Raw genomic sequence first — 18,583 nt, forward strand, 5'->3', positions numbered from 1 at the left:
TTTCTAATTTTTCTTTTTTTTTTTAATTGGCTATGGAGGGGCGTGCCTGGCTGGCTCAGTCAGTAGAGCCTGCGACTTTTGATCTGAGAGGGTCATGAGTTCAAGCCCCAGGTTGGGCGTGGAGCCTACTTAATTAAAAAATAATAATAAATAAGTAAGTAATGGAGGTTAAGAGTGGATGATGAGTGTAAGCCCTGAAAATAAAACATAAGTGATTTTTTTTTAAAAATTTATTTATTTATTTTAGAGACAACAGGGGTGCGGGGGATCAGGCAGAGGGAGACAGAGAATCCACAGACTCTACGCTGAGCTAGAGCCCACTGTAGGGCTCCATCCCAGAACCCTGAGATTGTGACCTGAGGCAAAAACCAGCAGTTGGCTGCCCAACCAACTGAGCCACCCAGATTCCCCATAAGTAATCTTTTAAGTGTTCTGCTATAAACCTTATTCTGTTTCTCCCTTTTTCTTATGATTGTGTATGTGTACATTATTTTCTTATTTCTAGCTGCTAATAAAGTTTCCTAGCATGTGCTGCTTTCTTACCATGGATACTCATATTGGCTTCAGCTTCCAGCTATCACCAACAAAGCTGTCCTGAACATCCTACTATCAATCAATGTGAGAATGTCTGTAATGGTTATCTAAGGGCAATATTGCTGGGTCATAAATACAAGCATGCTTGAGTTGAACAAGTGCTGCTAGATTTTTTTTCCAAAATAGCTACATCTGTCTGTACCTCATTACTAGCAGCAGAGGATTTTTACATCCTCACATCCCCTACTAACTCTTCTGTAGTCAAATTTCTAATCTTTGCCATACATACCAGCACACACAGTATAGAGTTAAAATTCTTTATTTTAAATTGCATTTTGGGGGATGATTTGAATTTGAGCATTTCTTCATATCCTTAGCTGTTTTGCTTACTTTCATGTGAATTTCCTTTTCCTATGCTTTACTTTTCTAATTTGTCCTTTTTTGAGGTTGTTTGCAGTTTGTTGTCTAATATTCCAATTATTAGTCCCTTGTCACTTTTGAATATTGGAAATATATTTTCCCACTCTGTAGCCTGTCTATTGAACATAAATCTTTATTTTTATGTAATGAAATCCATCAGTTTTTTTGTCCTTATAGTTTATATGTTTGGAATTTTATTTAAGAAATCCTTTTCTGGGACGCCTGGGTGGCTCAGTCGTTAAGCGTCTGCCTTCCGCTCAGGGCGTGATCCTGGGGTCCTGGGATCAAGCCCCGCATCGGGCTCCCTGCTCTGCTGGGAAGCCTGTTTCTTCCTCTCCCACTCCCCCTGTTTGTGTTCCCTCTTTCGCTGGCTGTCTCTCTCTCTCTGTCAAATAAATAAAATCTTAAAAAAAAAAAAAAAAAAGAAATCCTTTTCTACCCTTAGACTGCAAAAAATCTCCACCATTTTTTTCTATTAGCTTTATAGTTTTACCTCTCATGCTTAAGCCTTGAAGGCACCTGGAGCCAGTTTTATCTGATGTGTAATAGTACTTACAGCTTTTTTTTCAACGCATATTAATGGAGTTCCAACTAAGGGTGAGATTCCATTCCAAGTACTTTGTATACATCTATAAATAAATATTCTTAAGTTATCCTATAAGGTAGGTCCCTACTGGTTATCAGTTGTTTTGCTATAGTGCTCAGTATGAATTCCACGATTTAATACAAAACATCAGTTACGGGATAGGCTTTACTGGAGAAAGGGAAGACTTAATTAGTCCAAAGTCAACAAGAAGAGTCCTTAATTCTTTCATCATCCAAAACAAAAGTCTGCCCGGACCTAGGCAGTCTGCTGGGAGTGCATGTTGTGTATCCATGTGGAGAACCTCATCCCATTACTGTTTTTCCTTTTTATAGGGCAACCTTGATAATTTGGGGAAAATCAGACTCCTCTGTACCAGATAGTCTAGATTTAGGTGCGAGCTATTTAGAGACTAAGTTGTCAGAAACCAGCTCCTCAGCTGCTGGAGATGGTGGGACCTAAGGAGAGTTAGAGCCCTTCTAAAGTGGGGAAGAAGATAGTTTTCTAGTATTACTGTGTGACAAATTACTGTACATTGAGTGGCTTAAATATATCATCAGTTAATTATATAAAGTTCTGGAAATCAAGTCTGAAATGGATCTTTCTGGGCTAAAATCAGATCAGCAGAACTGTGTTCCTTCTGGAGGTTCTAGGGGAGAATTTCTTTCGTTTTTCAGCTTCTGGAGGCTGCCCGTGTTCTTGGCGTGTGGCTCGGAACTTCCCTCCATCTTCAGAGCCAGTTGAGTCTGTCCAGCTTTGAATCACTCTGGATCTCTTCACATTCCCTCTTCCATTTCTAAGGACTTGTGATTTTATTGGGTCCAACTAGATAAAGCTGGATAATCTCTATTTTAAGATCGGCTGATTAGTAACCCTAATTTCCCTCTGCCATGTAACTTCATATATTCACAAGTTTTGGGTTATTGTGCCTTCCAGAGACTTTGGTCCCTTGAGAAATTGAGACCTGGCAAAAACCCCCTCCTATTTCAGGAAGCTGGCAAAGTCCCTGATCTAGACAAACCAATTAAGTTCCTAAAGTCACTCTTGGACAATTTGGGTCTTTGTGCTTTGGTGATAATAGAATGGAGGAAGGAAGATAATGAGTGCAGAAATTAACGATCACACTGGCTATTGTATTGATTGAGAATGGACTGTAGAGGGGACGAGGGCACAGAAATAGGAAAACCTGTTGGCAGAGGTCGTGGCAGTATTCCGGGTTAGAGATGGTGGTTCTTGCACTAGTGTATGTTTGCAATATAGAGCCTATCTTTGAACAAACCACGGTTCAGCCTCACCTAGAATGATGTGTAGTTAGGTGCGCACCTAACTAAGGTGTGACATGGAGCGACATGTGGCCGAGCCTCACTAGCCTCTGGATAGTTTTCATGTGAGGGTGGACTCAAAATAAGATTGTTCTGTTGTAAAGATTATAAAGCATTTAAATGCTTGTGCCTGGTGCTCAGTAAATAGTGATTATTATTATTAGGAATGGATATCGGAAGTCTTCATTTTGTCAGATCTTGTAAGTGGGAGTCTCTTTTACAAATAATAGAATACCAAATATAAGTCAAAGAGTCACAACCTGTAACTTAACAGCATTAATACCTCAGAAATAAATGGCCACAAAGAAATACCAATATACACAGCTATTTTTTGCATTACTTAGCATTTTTTAAATTATAATGATTTTGTAGCAATGGTAGTTTAAAGCAGCAGGTAATTTTACATGAGAGAATCAAAAACTGAAATTAGTGGTTTGAAATATATAAACCACATATAAAAAATCAAAATTCTAATGTGTAATCAGGACAATAATACGCATATCGATAATGATTCATTACTTTATTTTGCTGTTTTAAAATATCGTACTGGCCTTTATGAGATGTAATTTGTAACACAGATACTAGCTCTGGTTAACTTTATGTCACTATCATTACAATGCTTTGCAGTAAATTTTGCTACTAAAGTACAGCTTTTAGCTGAAAAACTATAATTAATCTCCATGTTAATTTTTAAGGTGCAGGTTTGAATCCATTATTAAGATTGAGTTGCTGTAATAGAATTGACATACCTTTCACTTGATTTTGAAGTAACTTGCGTTAATATATTGACTCAGAGTTAGGGCCAAAAAATATCCCAGTAAATACAATGAAATGATGAAAAAGTCATGTTAAGTTAATATAAACATTGTGGAGTTCCTCTTATATGTGAAGATTACTTCATCCTCTTCTGCTTACCCTCTGCTTTTATTTGAATTGGATTTCTGCTTTTTGTGTAGCATTTCTGTTTACGCAGATAATTTCAAAATGTCTTAAGTTTTAACTCTTGCAGGACTGAGTTTTTGAAATACTCCAACCATGACTAAAAGAGAAGCAGAGGAGCTGATAGAAATTGAGATTGATGGGACAGAGAAACCAGAGTGCACAGAAGAAAGGTTGGTTTTTTCTGCATTTACCACTTTTTATAATTATTAGCATAGCTACTTAAAATTAGGAATCAAGCCATAGTTTTGGGGAGACCTTTTTTTTTTTTTTCAACTGACCTCAGCATTTTGGGAGATTAATGTATTACTTTTTTACTTTTGACTTAAATTGCTTTGTAGCTGGGAGGGAAAGACAGTTTTAAACTAAAGGTAGTAGAAAATGTAGATGATAATGATGAAGCAATTGATTGTGATAGTTCTTTTCCTTAGGGCACGGTTTGATTCTTTTTCCTTTCTTCAGTGCAGGTTACTTTTATTTCAGAAAGAGTTTAATTCACAACCCGAAGTAATTGAATAAATATCTATAAGTAACTGCTATAAACTAGTAACTGTCAGGCATATATGAATTAGTGAGAGAGTAACTTGCTCTTACAGAGGCCACATTGTATTTGAGGAGGCGTGTGGGTATATGGATAATTATGTGCACAATACTAAGTATATAGTGCAGTGGAAGGTGTTCGTTTTTGGAATAGTAATGGAATATTACTCCATTAAAGAGGTAGAGCAGTGGTAATGAGTTCAGAATCCAGGGGCACAGTCTGGATAAAAATAGAGATTTGAGAGTCAAGAAGAAGCTTGAGGAAGATGATGGCTAATGGTCCCTACATTTCTCTATAAAGGAGATGAGATAATATGTTGATAGTGAAAGGAACTAAAGAGTAGTAGAGGACTTCTGTGGAATAAATGAAGGTATGGAACAACTCTGTGTTGAATGGACAAAATCACTAATGTTGACAGGGATGCTGAGTGTTGAGAGTCAAGCTGAGATTTAAAACCTTAAATTTTTAATAGAGCTTTTCCACATGTTTGAGAATGCTATTTGCTCCTCTCAGTTATCTGGTACATATATATATGCATGCATGTGTGTTTATACATACATATGTGAATATATTTATTTTTATGTGTACACATACAAATGGCCCACATACCCTAACGTGTTTTTACTGTTTGGCCCCTTTACAGAAAATCTTTGCAGATGTCTCATGTAAGAAATTGATAGTTACTGTGTTAACCTGGGGAGTGGCCGTAAAGGAGCAGTTGCTGCTCTGAAGCTGTAGTACATAGTTGTTCTGCAGGAATTTAGGTCCAGTGATTTGAGATCATCCAGTTTTTCAAGAGAAATTCAGAGATTTGCATGATGTTTCCCAAGGTTTAAATGGCGGCAACAAAATATTTAAACATTTTTTAAATGTTGAGCTCACAGGAAATAGGTCTTTACAAATCTATCTTAAGTGACATTTCTTTTAAAGAATGATTGTTACAGAAAAAGAAAATTATAGCCTATTGTGCGATTGCTAAAGACTTTGGTAGAAATACTTAGCCAAAAGACCCAGTTAATTTACCTTAACAAAAATAATAGTAATAATAGTTTACTATCATTTAAAAATAATCTTTGTTTTTAATCATGAGTGGTCTACTATAAACTTTTAAAGTATTAGGAGAAATTTAGGCTGTGTACATTTATTGAATATCATGCATATATCATTATACTGGGAATTTGTGTGAAAATGGAACTTGACAAATTTTTAAATACATGATGCTGTCTTTGACAACTACAAATGAAAATTAAATCATATTAAAGGTAAACATGCTGTGAAACTTAATTGAATTTCAGGTTACTGATTTAGCAGATATTATTTGATGTCTATTTTCTCTTCGACTCCATATAAGGATTTGAAAAAAGTATGTAAAATTATTTGCCAAAGATTTAACCCTCAAGGCACTTAAGATTTCACAGAATTCAAAGTAGGAAATAACAATATAGAAGAGCTTCAGGGTTTTAAAGCAGGAATGTATTTTTTTAATGTGGAATTATACTGATTATAACCAGTAGTTCTCAGATAGAATTAAATGGAAAGTATTTTATATAACTTATATTTTCATGCCTTATTATGTACATTTATTTATGTTGGGAAAGGAAATTGACTAGTAGAGATGACATACAAATTTTGAGGGGACTTTTTAATTTTACATTCTGGGCCTAAAATTTTTCAAAATAAGTTGAAATGTAATATTTATATTTCTCTGTAAATATTGTATATGCAGTATTTATATGTGTGTATATACACTTATGTGTGTGTGTGTGTGTATATATAAGAAGATATATTTGCAGGGGTGCTTTAAACTTCATGCTAACATTTCTCTGCAATTTAGTATTCAGTTTGGCAACACTAGTTGGTGATAAGCCTACCACTAGGAATAGTGTCTATGCAGAAATAAGTTTCAAAAACCAGACTTTAATATCCAGGGTAGAAATAATTGTTAACCATTATATCCTTTAACATTTAGCATTGTAGAACAAACCTACACCCCAGCTGAATGTGTAAGCCAGGCTATAGACATCAATGAGCCAATAGGCAATTTAAAGAAACTACTAGAACCAAGACTACAGTGTTCTTTGGATGCTCATGAAATTTGCCTGCAAGATATCCAGGTAATTTTTTTTTCTTTTGAGATTTATATTTCAGCATTTAAGTCTGCATTAGAGTTTTTTATTTAAGATTTTATTTTATTTATTTTTTTTAAAGATTTTATTTATTTATTTGACATAGAGACAGCCAGCGAGAGAGGGAACACAAGCAGAGGGAGTGGGAGAGGAAGAAGCAGGCTCCCAGTGGAGGAGCCTGATGCGGGGCTCGATTCCAGAATGCTGGGATCACGCCCTGAGCGGAAGGCAAATGCTTAACAACTGCGCTACCCAGGCGCCCCTAAGATTTTATTTTTAAGTAATCTCTACACCTAACATGGGGCTTGAACTTACAACCCCTAGGGCAAGTCACGTGCTTTACCAACTGAGCCAGCCAGGCACCCAGAAATATTTTTTTGTTAGCCTTTTATCTCTATAGCTATAGTTTTATAATTAAATTTGACCTGTATTACAAAATTTAAGCATTTAAAAATAAAAGTTCTACCAGCAAAATTCCCTCCATTTAAAATTGTATCTAAAAGATTGAGTACTAGTGGCAGCTGGGTGGCTCAGTGGGTTGAGCGTACGACTCCGGGTCTCAGCTCAGGTCTTGCTCTGAGGGTCACAAGTTCCAGCCCTGCATCAGGCTCCATGCTGAGTGTGTAGCCTACTTAGAAAAAAAATCTTGAGTACTAAATCAAACATTTGCTTTTTACTTTCACAAATATGAAATGAGTTTAAATAAATGTGAATCAGAGCCTAAACTTTAAGTAGTGAGAAGCACATTGACCTTGGAACCTGAAGTATGTCCTCCTCACACTTTGTTTCTAACTAGCTTTTAGCTTCTTTGTGCATTAGTTTTCTCATCTTTAAAAAGAGAAAATTTGACTAAGTGATTTTTACATTCCCTTCCATTTTTATTTGCTCCAGCAGTAAATTTTGGATAAGCACTTAAACACCAGTATATATATTTCTTGGAGTTTATTGCAAAAGGATTTTATCTGTGGTAGTATTTTAATAATATGTTATGTTTATAGTATATTCATAGTCATGTTTTATGGTATTCTTTCAAGAAAGGTAGTATTTTCATGTATAAAAAGTAGTAGCTTAGATAGAATTGCTCAAAGAGTTTCTCTAGACTGTCCTTGAACATATGAGTAAGTACTAGAGTTTTATGCTGTTTTAAATCCTAATTAATACAGATACATATTGTGTCTTCTTTTGTATTGTTTGGTTTGTCTTCCTCTTTACTTCTCCCCTTTGCCTGCCTTGTGATATACCTGTTCCATATGCTACAGGATTTTTGACTTAGTTTTTTAAAGATTCAAATCATCATATATCTTAATATTTTTAAATAAGATTTTGATGTAGAATAAGTTGGAATGTTTTAATAAAATTTGTGCCTTTCAGTTGCCACTCAGCCGTACTTTTATCTTTTCCTTTCAGTAAGTCTAGTAAATTTTGGGGGGAGAGGGGAGGCAAGGATATTATTCTTCTAGAATTAGAGAATGTATGTGGGTCTAATATTATTATAATTTTAGGATTTGAAGTTTTTCTTCTCTCAGGGAGAGAAGAAATTAGCACAGTCTTTTTGGAAGGTAATCTGGTATTGTGTCTATTAATATTAAATGTGAAATACCTAGTAGTTAATCTCAATAAATTGTTCTTATAGAAATCGTCACCCAGGTGAGCAAAGTTGTAAATCTGAGATGTTCATTGAATGGTTGTGCAGAAACTGAAAATAGCTCAAATGTTCCAAAAACATGGAATTCAGAGAAAATTTGTAGATTGGTATCTAAGGCAGCCATGATAAATTGGTGAACTGGAGCTGTAGGGGCAGTTTACCTTGAATGAAAAAATATTTGCAGAACACTGCTACATTATCTTATTTGATACTCACATTAGTCTTTGAAATCAGCATATTCTTAATTACATTCTGCAGATGTAGAAACTGAGATTTAAAGAAGTTAAGTAATTTGCCCAATGCATAGCTACAAAGAGGTGTTTGTACCATAATTTGAACCCAGGCCTGTGTGACTCTGAAACTCTTTCTTTAATTGTTTGAGGCAGACTTTTAAGAAAGTCAACTCAGCATCACTGGGCTTCACCTGATTTTCTCATATGTAAAGTGAAGGAAAATCTGGACTTGATCTCTTACTTGCCTTTCAGCTCTAACATTTGTTGCTTTTCTTAGCATTCCTGATCTACCCAAAATGACGGTATTACTTGGGAAGTATGCAACGCATCTAAGTTCTCAGTAAATATTAGTCGAATACTTATTGGATCACAGAATTCCAAGCTAGCCTAGGATCTAAAACATTTTGCAGTCCTCCCTGTCTCCCTTCCTCTCCCCAAAAAGAATGTGAGATTAGCAACTTCTCTTCTTCGCATCAATTAACCACATGCACTTGGAGTCAGAATGCTTGCTGCTTGTGGTGATGCTTTTGTATTTTCAGATGAATGCTGACTTGAAAGCCGATGGAAAGTAACGGGGTTGTACTAATTTGAGTATGTGAGCTAGCTGGTATATTCAGTACCACCCGAGAGTTCACTTGCAGAGTTCCACATGCTGTAGCTTCTAGTAGATCATACCAGTGTCTACTGCAGAGGAGAAATCTTGATGTTTAGGAGAGTTTGTAACAAAGCGTCAGGCGGACTTCTTTTAAGGAGTAAAACTACCATGTTTGACCTGTCTTTCTGCATGGTTACACAGTTTTTCTTATCCCTGTTGTTAGACCTAAAGTTATTTAAGATTTCAGGTTTTATATGACATTTTCAATATTAAGAAAACGTGTTTGTACCATGAGTACAGTATTGACTGAAATCTTAGGAATGGGGGGGGGAGCTTTGTACCTCCAGCTGCAGGAAACGCAGGCAGATAAATACTTTATTCAAGATAATTGCAATGCAAGTCTGTTTTTGAAATAGTGACAGACAGTGTCTGAAAGTCAGGATTACTTTTTGTCATCAGGTTGCCATTGTGTGAAATGTATTCACTGTAAGGGAGATATGGAGGATAAAAACACTAATATTGAAAAGATAACAGAATTATGATTGAAGGTGTCAAAGCTAGGTTAAGTAGTAAGGTCATAAGTCCTTTAAATTTAATAACTTCATTACAAGAGATTTAGAGTTAACCTTGATCTTAAATATGTGGCATTGGTTATAAGGGGGACATGGCAAAAATTATATTAATGGATTTATATAAATCTCCCCACTATTTAAACACCCCTTATTCATGACAGATAAATTACATTATCTTCTGCTTAAAATATATTTATAGAATAAACAGTTGCCTTTGGCATTATTTAAAATCTTAAACTAGACTCCAGAGCTAGAGAAAACCATCACCTCAAATAAATTTGGTTAATTTATGTTGTCCTTAATTACTACCACAATGGTTAAAATGTGTTTAATTTTGGCAAAGAATTACAATCTATGACATCTTGGATAATTAGATGTGTTCTTATAATTTCAGTAGTATGCCTCAGTAATTAAGTCCTGTTTGGTACATCCATTTGTATTAAACCTGGTGACTAAACCAAATCTTAATCATTTTCCCATGTTTAGCTGGATCCAGAACGAAGTTTATTTGACCAAGGAGTAAAAACAGATGGAACTGTACAACTTAGTGTACAGGTAATTTCTTACCAAGGTAAGCTGCTCTTATAGTTACTTAAAAGTTTAGCTCATGTTTTTTAAAATATGGGAGAACTCAGTTTTTTACAAGTTTGGGATGTTTTAGGTGGTTCTCTAAATCACTTAATGTGATGTAATAGCCAAACACTCATGCTTTTGGTTTAATTATATCTGTCAGGGTGAGGGGCGCCTGCGTGGCGCAGTCGTTAAGCGTCTGCCTTCGGCTCAGGGGGTGATCCCAGCGTTCTAGCATCGAGCCCCACATCAGGCTCCTCCGCTAGGAGCCTGCTTCTTCCTCTCCCACTCCCCCTGCTTGTGCTCCCTCTCTTGCTGGCTGTCTCTGTCCAAAAAAAAAAAAAACTTAATTATATCTGTCAGGGTGAAGCAGATAGTATAACATACTCGTTTTTTTTTTTTTTTTTTTTTTTAAATATAACATAGTCTAACTAGTTTTCTCAGGGAAGGATATACTGTAACATAGAGCTGGAAGAACAGGTTCTTGTTGACTTTCTCAGAACACGTTAGCCCCACTGCAGAACTGGATTGCCAAGGAAGCTGTTGCCCTGCCATGATCTGGAAAATGCCAGATCTGAAAGCCACCATTATAGCTGTCAACTTAGAACCACTCTCCCTTCACAGTGATCCACACTAGCCAAAAAATGGGTTCCGTGTGTCTACTTGTCCCTTCTTAACTCATTTCCAGATAGAAGACTTATGCCAGTGATTCTAGAGCCAGAATTACAACTGGAACCCTCACCACAAGGAAATCTAGTCCCTACAGTTTAATAGAGAGAGAGAGAGAGAGAGGAATTTGCAAAAGATGTTGAGTGACTCAGTCAGCCATATCCATCACAGTATTTTACTACTCTTGTGTAAGTACAAAAGTTAGAAAATTAGGAAACCAGTTTTGGTAGGTTGAATTTTAGTTTTTAAAAATGTGGCTTGTTAGGAGTTCTGACCAGAGTTTTAGACTAATTTTATGTTTGAACATATTGCTTACAATCGCATTTCACAAATCATAGTTTCTCAAACTATAAAAATGGTAGTTATCCCCTTCCGATTTACAATTTCCCTGGTACTATCATTGGCAATAAGAAAGAAATTCTTCGTTTTATCTTTAAAAGCCTAGTCACCTCTCAGTGTAAGTGGATTTGGGAAGAGCTGACTTGATGAAATTTGAGTAGAGGACTAGGGAATAAATCTAAAAAAAAATTTTTTTTTAAGTTACAGTTACTTTTCTCATGTATATTTGAAAAAAGTGATTTACCTTTATACCATATAATGAATGATAGCAATACATTTTTTATAGAGTTGGTTTTCAGGGAGGATTGAAGTTGAGTTTCAATCTTTCAAATACACTGATTAAATTTGATGCAGGTTATAACAGAACGGATGACCAAACAGTAGCTGTTAAGGAATAATAATAGTTCTTTAGGGCTGTCATTGTAACAGAAGTATATGAGATGATTTTATAAAGGGCTAGTTTATTTTATTTTGACTATCTTAAGAATTTGATTTAATTGAAAATGGAAATCAGAAGTTACTTTGAATTTAATTTGACAAACTCAGTGCCTATTCATTTTTAAAACATGTACTTTGACCTTTGAAAAGAAAAGCAGTCAGTAAATAATTTTAATTTGCTTAGAAGGACTTTTAAAATTCTACAGGTGGGTAGCTACTCATTTATATGTCCCTTAGTCTAGTTTTTATTTTCTAATCCATATTGGTACTTTTTTTCTAATAAATGTTTATACGTAGCTGCGTGTGGTGGTGGTGTTTTTATATCCTTTTAGACTTACTGGGGCCCCTGGGTGGCACAGCGGTTAAGCGTCTGCCTTCGGCTCAGGGCGTGATCCCGGCGTTACGGGATCGAGCCCCACATCAGGCTCTTCCGCTATGAGCCTGCTTCTTCCTCTCCTGCTCCCCCTGCTTGTGTTCCCTCTCTCACTGGCTGTCTCTATCTGTGTCGAATAAATAAATAAAAATCTTAAAAATAAATAAATAAATAAATAAATAAATAAAAATAAAAAATAGGCTTACAGAAAAGTTGCAAGAGTAGTAAAAGAATTCCTGGATGTCCTTCACCCAGATTCTCCAGATGTTAACTTGTATTACATTTGCTTTATTCTCCATCCACCCATCCCCACATGATCTTTTTTTCCCAGTTTAAGTTGCAGACATGATTTCCTTCTATCCCTAAATGCATCAGTGTTTGTGTTTTCTAAAAATAAGGAATTCTTTTATAAGACTACATTATGATTATCAAAATCAGGAAATTAATATTAGCACAATACTGTTATCTAATCTACCAAAGTTCTAGTGAATAGTTGTATTTGTGTCTAAAAGAGAGGATTTTCTCTACCATTTGAGAACATATAAACAAAGCTAAATTTTATTTTTTAGTGACTTTTGTGTTTTCATTTAGATTTATTTTTTTTTTCACTCTTAAGGAATTGAACCTAAGCTAAACATCCTTGAAATTGTTAAACCTGCGGAAACAGTTGAAGTAGTCATCGATCCAGACGCCCACCATGCCGAAGCAGAAGCGCATCTTGTTGAGGAAGCTCAAGTAATAACTCTTGATGGCACAAAACACATTACAACTATTTCAGATGAAACCTCAGAACAAGTGACAAGATGGGCTGCAGCTCTGGAAGGTTATAGGAAAGAGCAAGAACGCCTTGGGATACCTTATGGTAATAAAATACTTAAATACATGTAAGGTAGAACAGTAAGAAATAAACTTGACATAGAAGACACTAGGGTGAGTAAGTTATAATCTATTTTAAGTGTAAAATTTTTAGGAAGAACATTGATTTTCTGTATCTCTCTTTTTACCCCTTTGGACAAATACTGTCCCAGGTGCTAAGAATACAAAGAAATTTAAAAATCTGTATCTGTCTTTAGGGTGTTCACAGTGGAGTTGAAGAAAGAGAAGGTAAATGGAAAGAGATGATTACCATAAAAGCTAGAATGGTTTTAAGCTGTCAGTAGCTTACTTAAAGTGAATATGCTATTAGGATCTCAAAGGAATCAGGGGCACCTGGGTAGCAGTCAGTTGAGCATCCAGCCTTTGACCTCAGCTCAGGTCATGATCTCAAGGTCTTGGAATCGAGCCCCAAGTCGGTCTCCCCGCCTCAGCATGGAAATCTTAAAAAAATGAAAAGAATCTCACAGGGATTGCAGTGGTTTGGGGCACATTGGCAAAAGTTTTATTATAGACAAACTATTGGGCATAGGACAGTCCAGACAGGAAATGTATGTGCAAAAGTTGAACACAGAAATGAGTATGCAGGAGTAGCGAGAAGATTTGGTGGAGTTACTCTCCAGCATTATAGAACTGCTTTTGATTGATGGACATGACTGTGGGAGATGAATGTCGCAGTAGTACACGACATACGTTGGAGCAGGTAGAGACCGAATGAAGGGAAAACAGGAGCATGTTATAGTTGAGCTGTAACTAGGTGATAATGTCTAGATTTGCCTAGACTTGATAATTTATGTGGGAAGAGATGAATGAAACCAGTGATGGGGCTGAGCAGCTGACTGATGGATTGTGTGAGGGTAGAGAGGAGAGAGAGATACAGGTACTGATGGAACTTCTCAAGCTTGGGTGACTAGGGCAGTGATCATACTGATGAGACCTGGTTACATCTTCATTACATAGTTAGTGAACTACATATGCCAGGCATCATGTTAAATGCTGACTTTCAATGGCACGTAAGAAAGATAGGCCATGCCCTCCAGAGCTTAAGTGGGGGCAGTGGGGAAGTCTGGTATTGGAAAGATTTTTGGAGGGAAAGTGTTGGTAGTACTTCATTTTGAAGTGATAGTACCTATTTCAACTGAAGGTAGCCAGAAAGTATATTCAGGTACACCAGATTTGGACTGGAGATAAAGATGTTTTCTGGGACTTCGCTGTGTTGAGTTTGTTTCGAAGCTAAACAAGTGTATACAGTCTCTGATGGAGAGAGAGAAAATGGAAAGGAACACAACGTTAAAGGCTGGACCTTGTTGGCATTTCAGGTTGAGGAAAAGAAATTGAGACATGGAATACCTGAAGAGATAGAAGGAAAATAAGAATTGTATTTAGTGTCTCTGAAATTGGAAAAGAGTTTTAGATGGTCAAGAGTGGCCACATTGCTGACAAAAGTAAAAAAAAAAATGCCAACTGAGTAGTATCTATTAAATTTGGTGATCAGAGATTCATTGGTAGATTTAGAAAAAAGTAACTGTAGAGTTAGACTAAGCTGAATTATAGGAAAAAAACAGACATTGTAGAAGTGGAGAAAACAATATTAACCTTTGGGGGGCAAATGGGAAGAGTGTTGGGGGATAAATATTATTGAAGCTTCATGAGTTGTTGGTAACCTGAGTATTTGTACATAAAATTGTGTGGCACGAGCAGGAGAAGGATAGATGAAGGAAGCCAGGAGAGGGGCTTTTAATTGGAACCTAAGAAGGTAAGTCCAGTTCAGAGGATCAGATAGAGCCGTTCCGCACATATGTGCTTGACAATGTTGTTATTTATTTTTGACTTGTAAAAGCTAGCATAGATGTCATGCTTGACCTTATTGTTAGTGAGTTTGAAGTCACCTCTGAGAGGGGAAATGCTGAGAAGGAAAGAAGAGAGCATAAAAACATTTGAAATAATATTTTACGTAGTTCACTAGACTTTCAACAAGAACCCTTCAGTAGTGGGATCTTTTATGGAGAGTAGTATATAATAATGAATTGTAGAGAGCAAAATTATAAACTCTAACTCAAGAGTACCTACCAGGGGTATCATTTACTTAGAGTAAAGGTCTTTTAAAACACTTGAGGTTTATTTAGGTATAGGAAGACTTTTTAAAAATCATTGATTTTTTTTTTTTTTGTCATGAAATTGTTAGCAACTGGAAAGTTTTAGAAATTTGATTACTGTTTTCTTAGGAAACTGTCAGGTTACTGTGTCTGTACCTAAGGGTAGTCATTTTGAAATTGCTTAATTCTCTGCAAAATTGAAATGTGGTTAACTGGTCATAGCTGCTTTAAATCTCTTTGAAATACTGATTCCCATTGGACAGTTTCCTAAAGTTCATTTTCCACATATCAACTTTGTATCATGACAGGAGCTTAGAGCCACCTCTTCATTATATACATTCCCTTCACTTTTATATTTTTCCAGGACTCTGATCCTTTTTCCTGCTGATTGACTGATTGATTTTTTTTTTGTTTTTTTTTTTTGTTGTTTTTTTTGTTTGTTTTTTTACTATTTCACATTTAAAACCTATAGCCGAAACTCAGATTAATGAATTCATAGTAGTTAGAAAGCTGGTCAAATGCAAATGTTAAAACTGACTAAAAGTAAAATTAAAGTCAGTATTCATTCTTGTCCTTTGTTAACCAAGAATATTGAAAAGATGGCTGTGCTTATTTTTATTTTTTCTTCCAGTTGTTTGAATAATAAAAAAAAAAAAGATACATACTCAATGTTTTTTGGCTCCCAGAATTGTCAGATATTCACATTTTAAAATATTATATATTCACACAAAAATAAAGTATTTTACAGGTAGAGTTGATTTCTATATAGCTAGCTCTCCAGTTCCATAGCTCTCCCTGAGTCTCATGGGGAAGCTCTCATTGTGTATCTGTCAAGTCTGGTTTAAAGAAAAAAAAGTCTTACAAAAACAGTTTTGCTTTCTTCAGTCCTACTCCCCACTTGCAACAACTTTCCGCTTTACTACTTTTAATCATTATTAACTTCTTGTTACAGTAGATGAGGTTTAGTTCCCTACATGGCTTTTCCCTGCAAAGCAGGCAAAACCTTATCTTTCCCCATTTTGTGAGTATTCTTACATAACTTTTATTTTATTTTAAGTCATCAGTTATTTGTGTGTATTGTGAGAATTTTTCATATAACTGTGACTGCATTTTTACAACTTCGGGTTTTCCTGAAGTTCCAAGTTGACTTAATTTTTAGTTGTGTGTATTTCTGTATATACCAAAACTGACTTTCTCCCATTTCCATCACTCTGTGTTGTGTGTATAATTTTTCCCAAATTCTCAAGTATCTCTAGATTGGTTCTTTTGTAGATCTGCCACAGTCATCCTCGGACATCCTTGACTTTCCTGCGGTGCTGGATCCGTTTTCCAGGATCTTCTATTCCTTTTTCTTAGTTTTATTCTCACATTTACTCATTATTCTCTCATTCCTCCTTACAGGTTTCCTTAGAAAGGCCCCTAGGAAATAAAAGCTGGTTTTGTTTTGTTTTGGTTTGGTTTGACGGGGTGTTTTTTGTTTTTTGGGGGGTTTTATTTTGGTGGGGGAGACTTTCATACCTGAAAGTGTCTTTATTTTGCTGTCTCTGATTGATAGCTTGGGTGTAGAATATTAAGTTGAAATATTATTTTTCCTCAAAATTTGTATGGCCCTGTTCTGTTTCATTATAGTGAGATGTTCACGGGGCATTCTGATTCTAGTTCCTTTTTATATCCTTTTTATTTTTCTTTCTGGAAGCTGGTTGGATCTTCTTTTTCTCTCTGGTCTTTACCTTGGTTTAGTGGCATTCTGCATCTATGTCACGTGCTGTAGGTTTATGGATTACGGGGAAGCATTGCACAGCCCTACACTGCCTAGTGCAGTAGCCACTAGTCCCGCGTGAGCCCTTCACATGTGCCTGGTCTGACCTGAGCTGTGCTGTGAGTGTCAGATACCTGGTACAAACAGAGAAGAATGTAAACTCTTTTAAATTTCCTGTGTTGATAACATGTTGAAATAACATTTGAAAACATTAAATTAAATAAAATTATTATTACAATAAATTTCACCTATTCATTTTTTTAATGTAGCTGTGAGAATATTTTAAAATTACCGAGTGGCCTGCATTATATTTCTATTAGACAGCTGCTGATGTAGACAATTGTAGCCTTCCATTCTGGGAAGTTTTCCTGCATTATTATTTTGATAAAGACCTTCTGTGTTTTTCTTTTCTTTTTTCTGAGACTCCTGTTGAATCTCCTGGGCTGATGCTCTATATCTTTTTTCTTCTGTTTGTCATTTCTGTATCTATCTGTACAACTTTCTGCCAGATTTCTTGTCTTTATATAACAACCTATCCTGATTGTTACTTTACTTTACAAGGGCTCTTTATTTTTGTTTTTCCTTTTAGCATTCTGATCTCATTATGTATATCATGTTTTCTCTTCTCTGAGTATGTTGATTAGAGTGGGGTTTTTAATTTTTTTTCCCATTTTGTTATTGCATTGTTTCTGCTTCTGGGTTCTGTGTTTCTGTTTATTTTTGTTTAATGCTTTGTTTTGAGTCTCTCAGATAGATATCTGACTGTTTCTGCTCATCTGTTCATACTTAAAAGTGAATAACTTTAAAGCTAATTAGTTTGAAGCTCTGGAAGGGATTTCTTGACCATACACTGATTAAATGGGGTATTGGTCATTTCGTAAAGATTTCCAAGTGTTAGTAAGTATATATAGATCTTTTTCCTGGGTATCTTTAACTTCCCTGGAGAATTGGCCAAACACCTGGCAGGAGTAGAAGGTTGGGGTGAGGATTTAGGGTCGACGTGTTTGTGAGTGCTACTTTCTGGAAGTGGAAGGGGAAGTGCAGAGGGTCTCACTCTTCAGTTTGTAGACTTACTACTGGGATCAGTATCCGTTACATGTCTGTTTCAGAAGTTCCGGGGATGTGAGGATGGTGGGGGTGGGGTGGGGATATGGACATGTGTGGGGATGCTTCTGTTCAGTTGGCTCCTGAGAATGAAGAAGAGGCCCTGGAGGATCAAAGCACACCATACACTTTAAATCAGTCCCCTCATTTTCCACTTACACTTCTCCTGCTACCTGGAACCACCACAAGCTGAGCCAGTAAGGGGTTCTACAGTCAGGAAACACTTCTTACTATATCCTCCTTGATAGATATTTTAGGTCATAGCTTCTACTTCACTTGATTTTCTCTCTGCTGACTGTATTCAGAAATTAGTTGAAAATCTCCCATCCTTTTGTCATTTTCACTCACATTCTTTCAAGTTTACTTCTTTTTTTTTTTTTTTTAAAGATTTTATTTATTTATTCGACAGAGATAGAGACAGCCAGCGAGAGGGAACACAAGCAGGGGGAGTGGGACAGGAAGAAGCAGGCTCATAGCGGAGGAGCCTGATGTGGGGCTCGATCCCACAACGCCGGGATCACGCCCTGAGCCGAAGGCAGTTGCTTAACCGCTGTGCCACCCAGGCGCCCCTCAAGTTTACTTCTTTTAAAAATTCCTTTACTATCATTTCACTAGGGTCTTAGAGAAATAGGTGGGGAGAATATGGACAGACAATTAGTTACGTTACACCAGAAGTCCTGATAACTATTTAAAAAAACAAATCAGACTGATTGTATTTGCTCCAAGTGTTTTGATCATGACACTTTTTTTTGGTTCATGTTTATGTAAAATGAGGTTACTTGAACTTTTAAAGGGAAGTGTGGTTCAGGATAGCTTTTCTAACTTTCTGTAACTCTTTCCTGTTACTTTCAA

At 36.1% G+C, this 18,583-nt stretch overlaps 1 protein-coding gene across 7 annotated transcripts in view; it reads left to right on the forward strand.

Moving 5' to 3' along the window:
* GABPA (GA binding protein transcription factor subunit alpha) overlaps positions 1-18,583 on the forward strand; it is a 35,763-nt gene that overhangs the window by 2,443 nt on the left and 14,737 nt on the right. For 4 of the 7 annotated variants that reach the window (XM_026518571.4, XM_026518426.4, XM_026518649.4 and 1 more), the window contains exons 2-5: positions 3,869-3,971; positions 6,309-6,453; positions 9,997-10,081; positions 12,516-12,761. In XM_026518571.4, the coding sequence (XP_026374356.1) occupies positions 3,895-3,971; positions 6,309-6,453; positions 9,997-10,081; positions 12,516-12,761 (553 nt within the window). In that variant the 5' untranslated portion in view covers positions 3,869-3,894. Of the gene's footprint in view, positions 1-72; positions 1,552-2,214; positions 2,277-3,853; positions 3,972-6,308; positions 6,454-9,996; positions 10,082-12,515; positions 12,762-18,583 lie in introns of those variants that run through there. The other 3 variants (XM_048214742.2, XM_044379566.3, XM_048214741.2) reach the window with 3 other exon arrangements.

The sequence above is a fragment of the Ursus arctos genome, unplaced genomic scaffold (assembly GCF_023065955.2).
Source record: "Ursus arctos isolate Adak ecotype North America unplaced genomic scaffold, UrsArc2.0 scaffold_4, whole genome shotgun sequence".
Lineage (NCBI taxonomy): Eukaryota > Metazoa > Chordata > Mammalia > Carnivora > Ursidae > Ursus > Ursus arctos.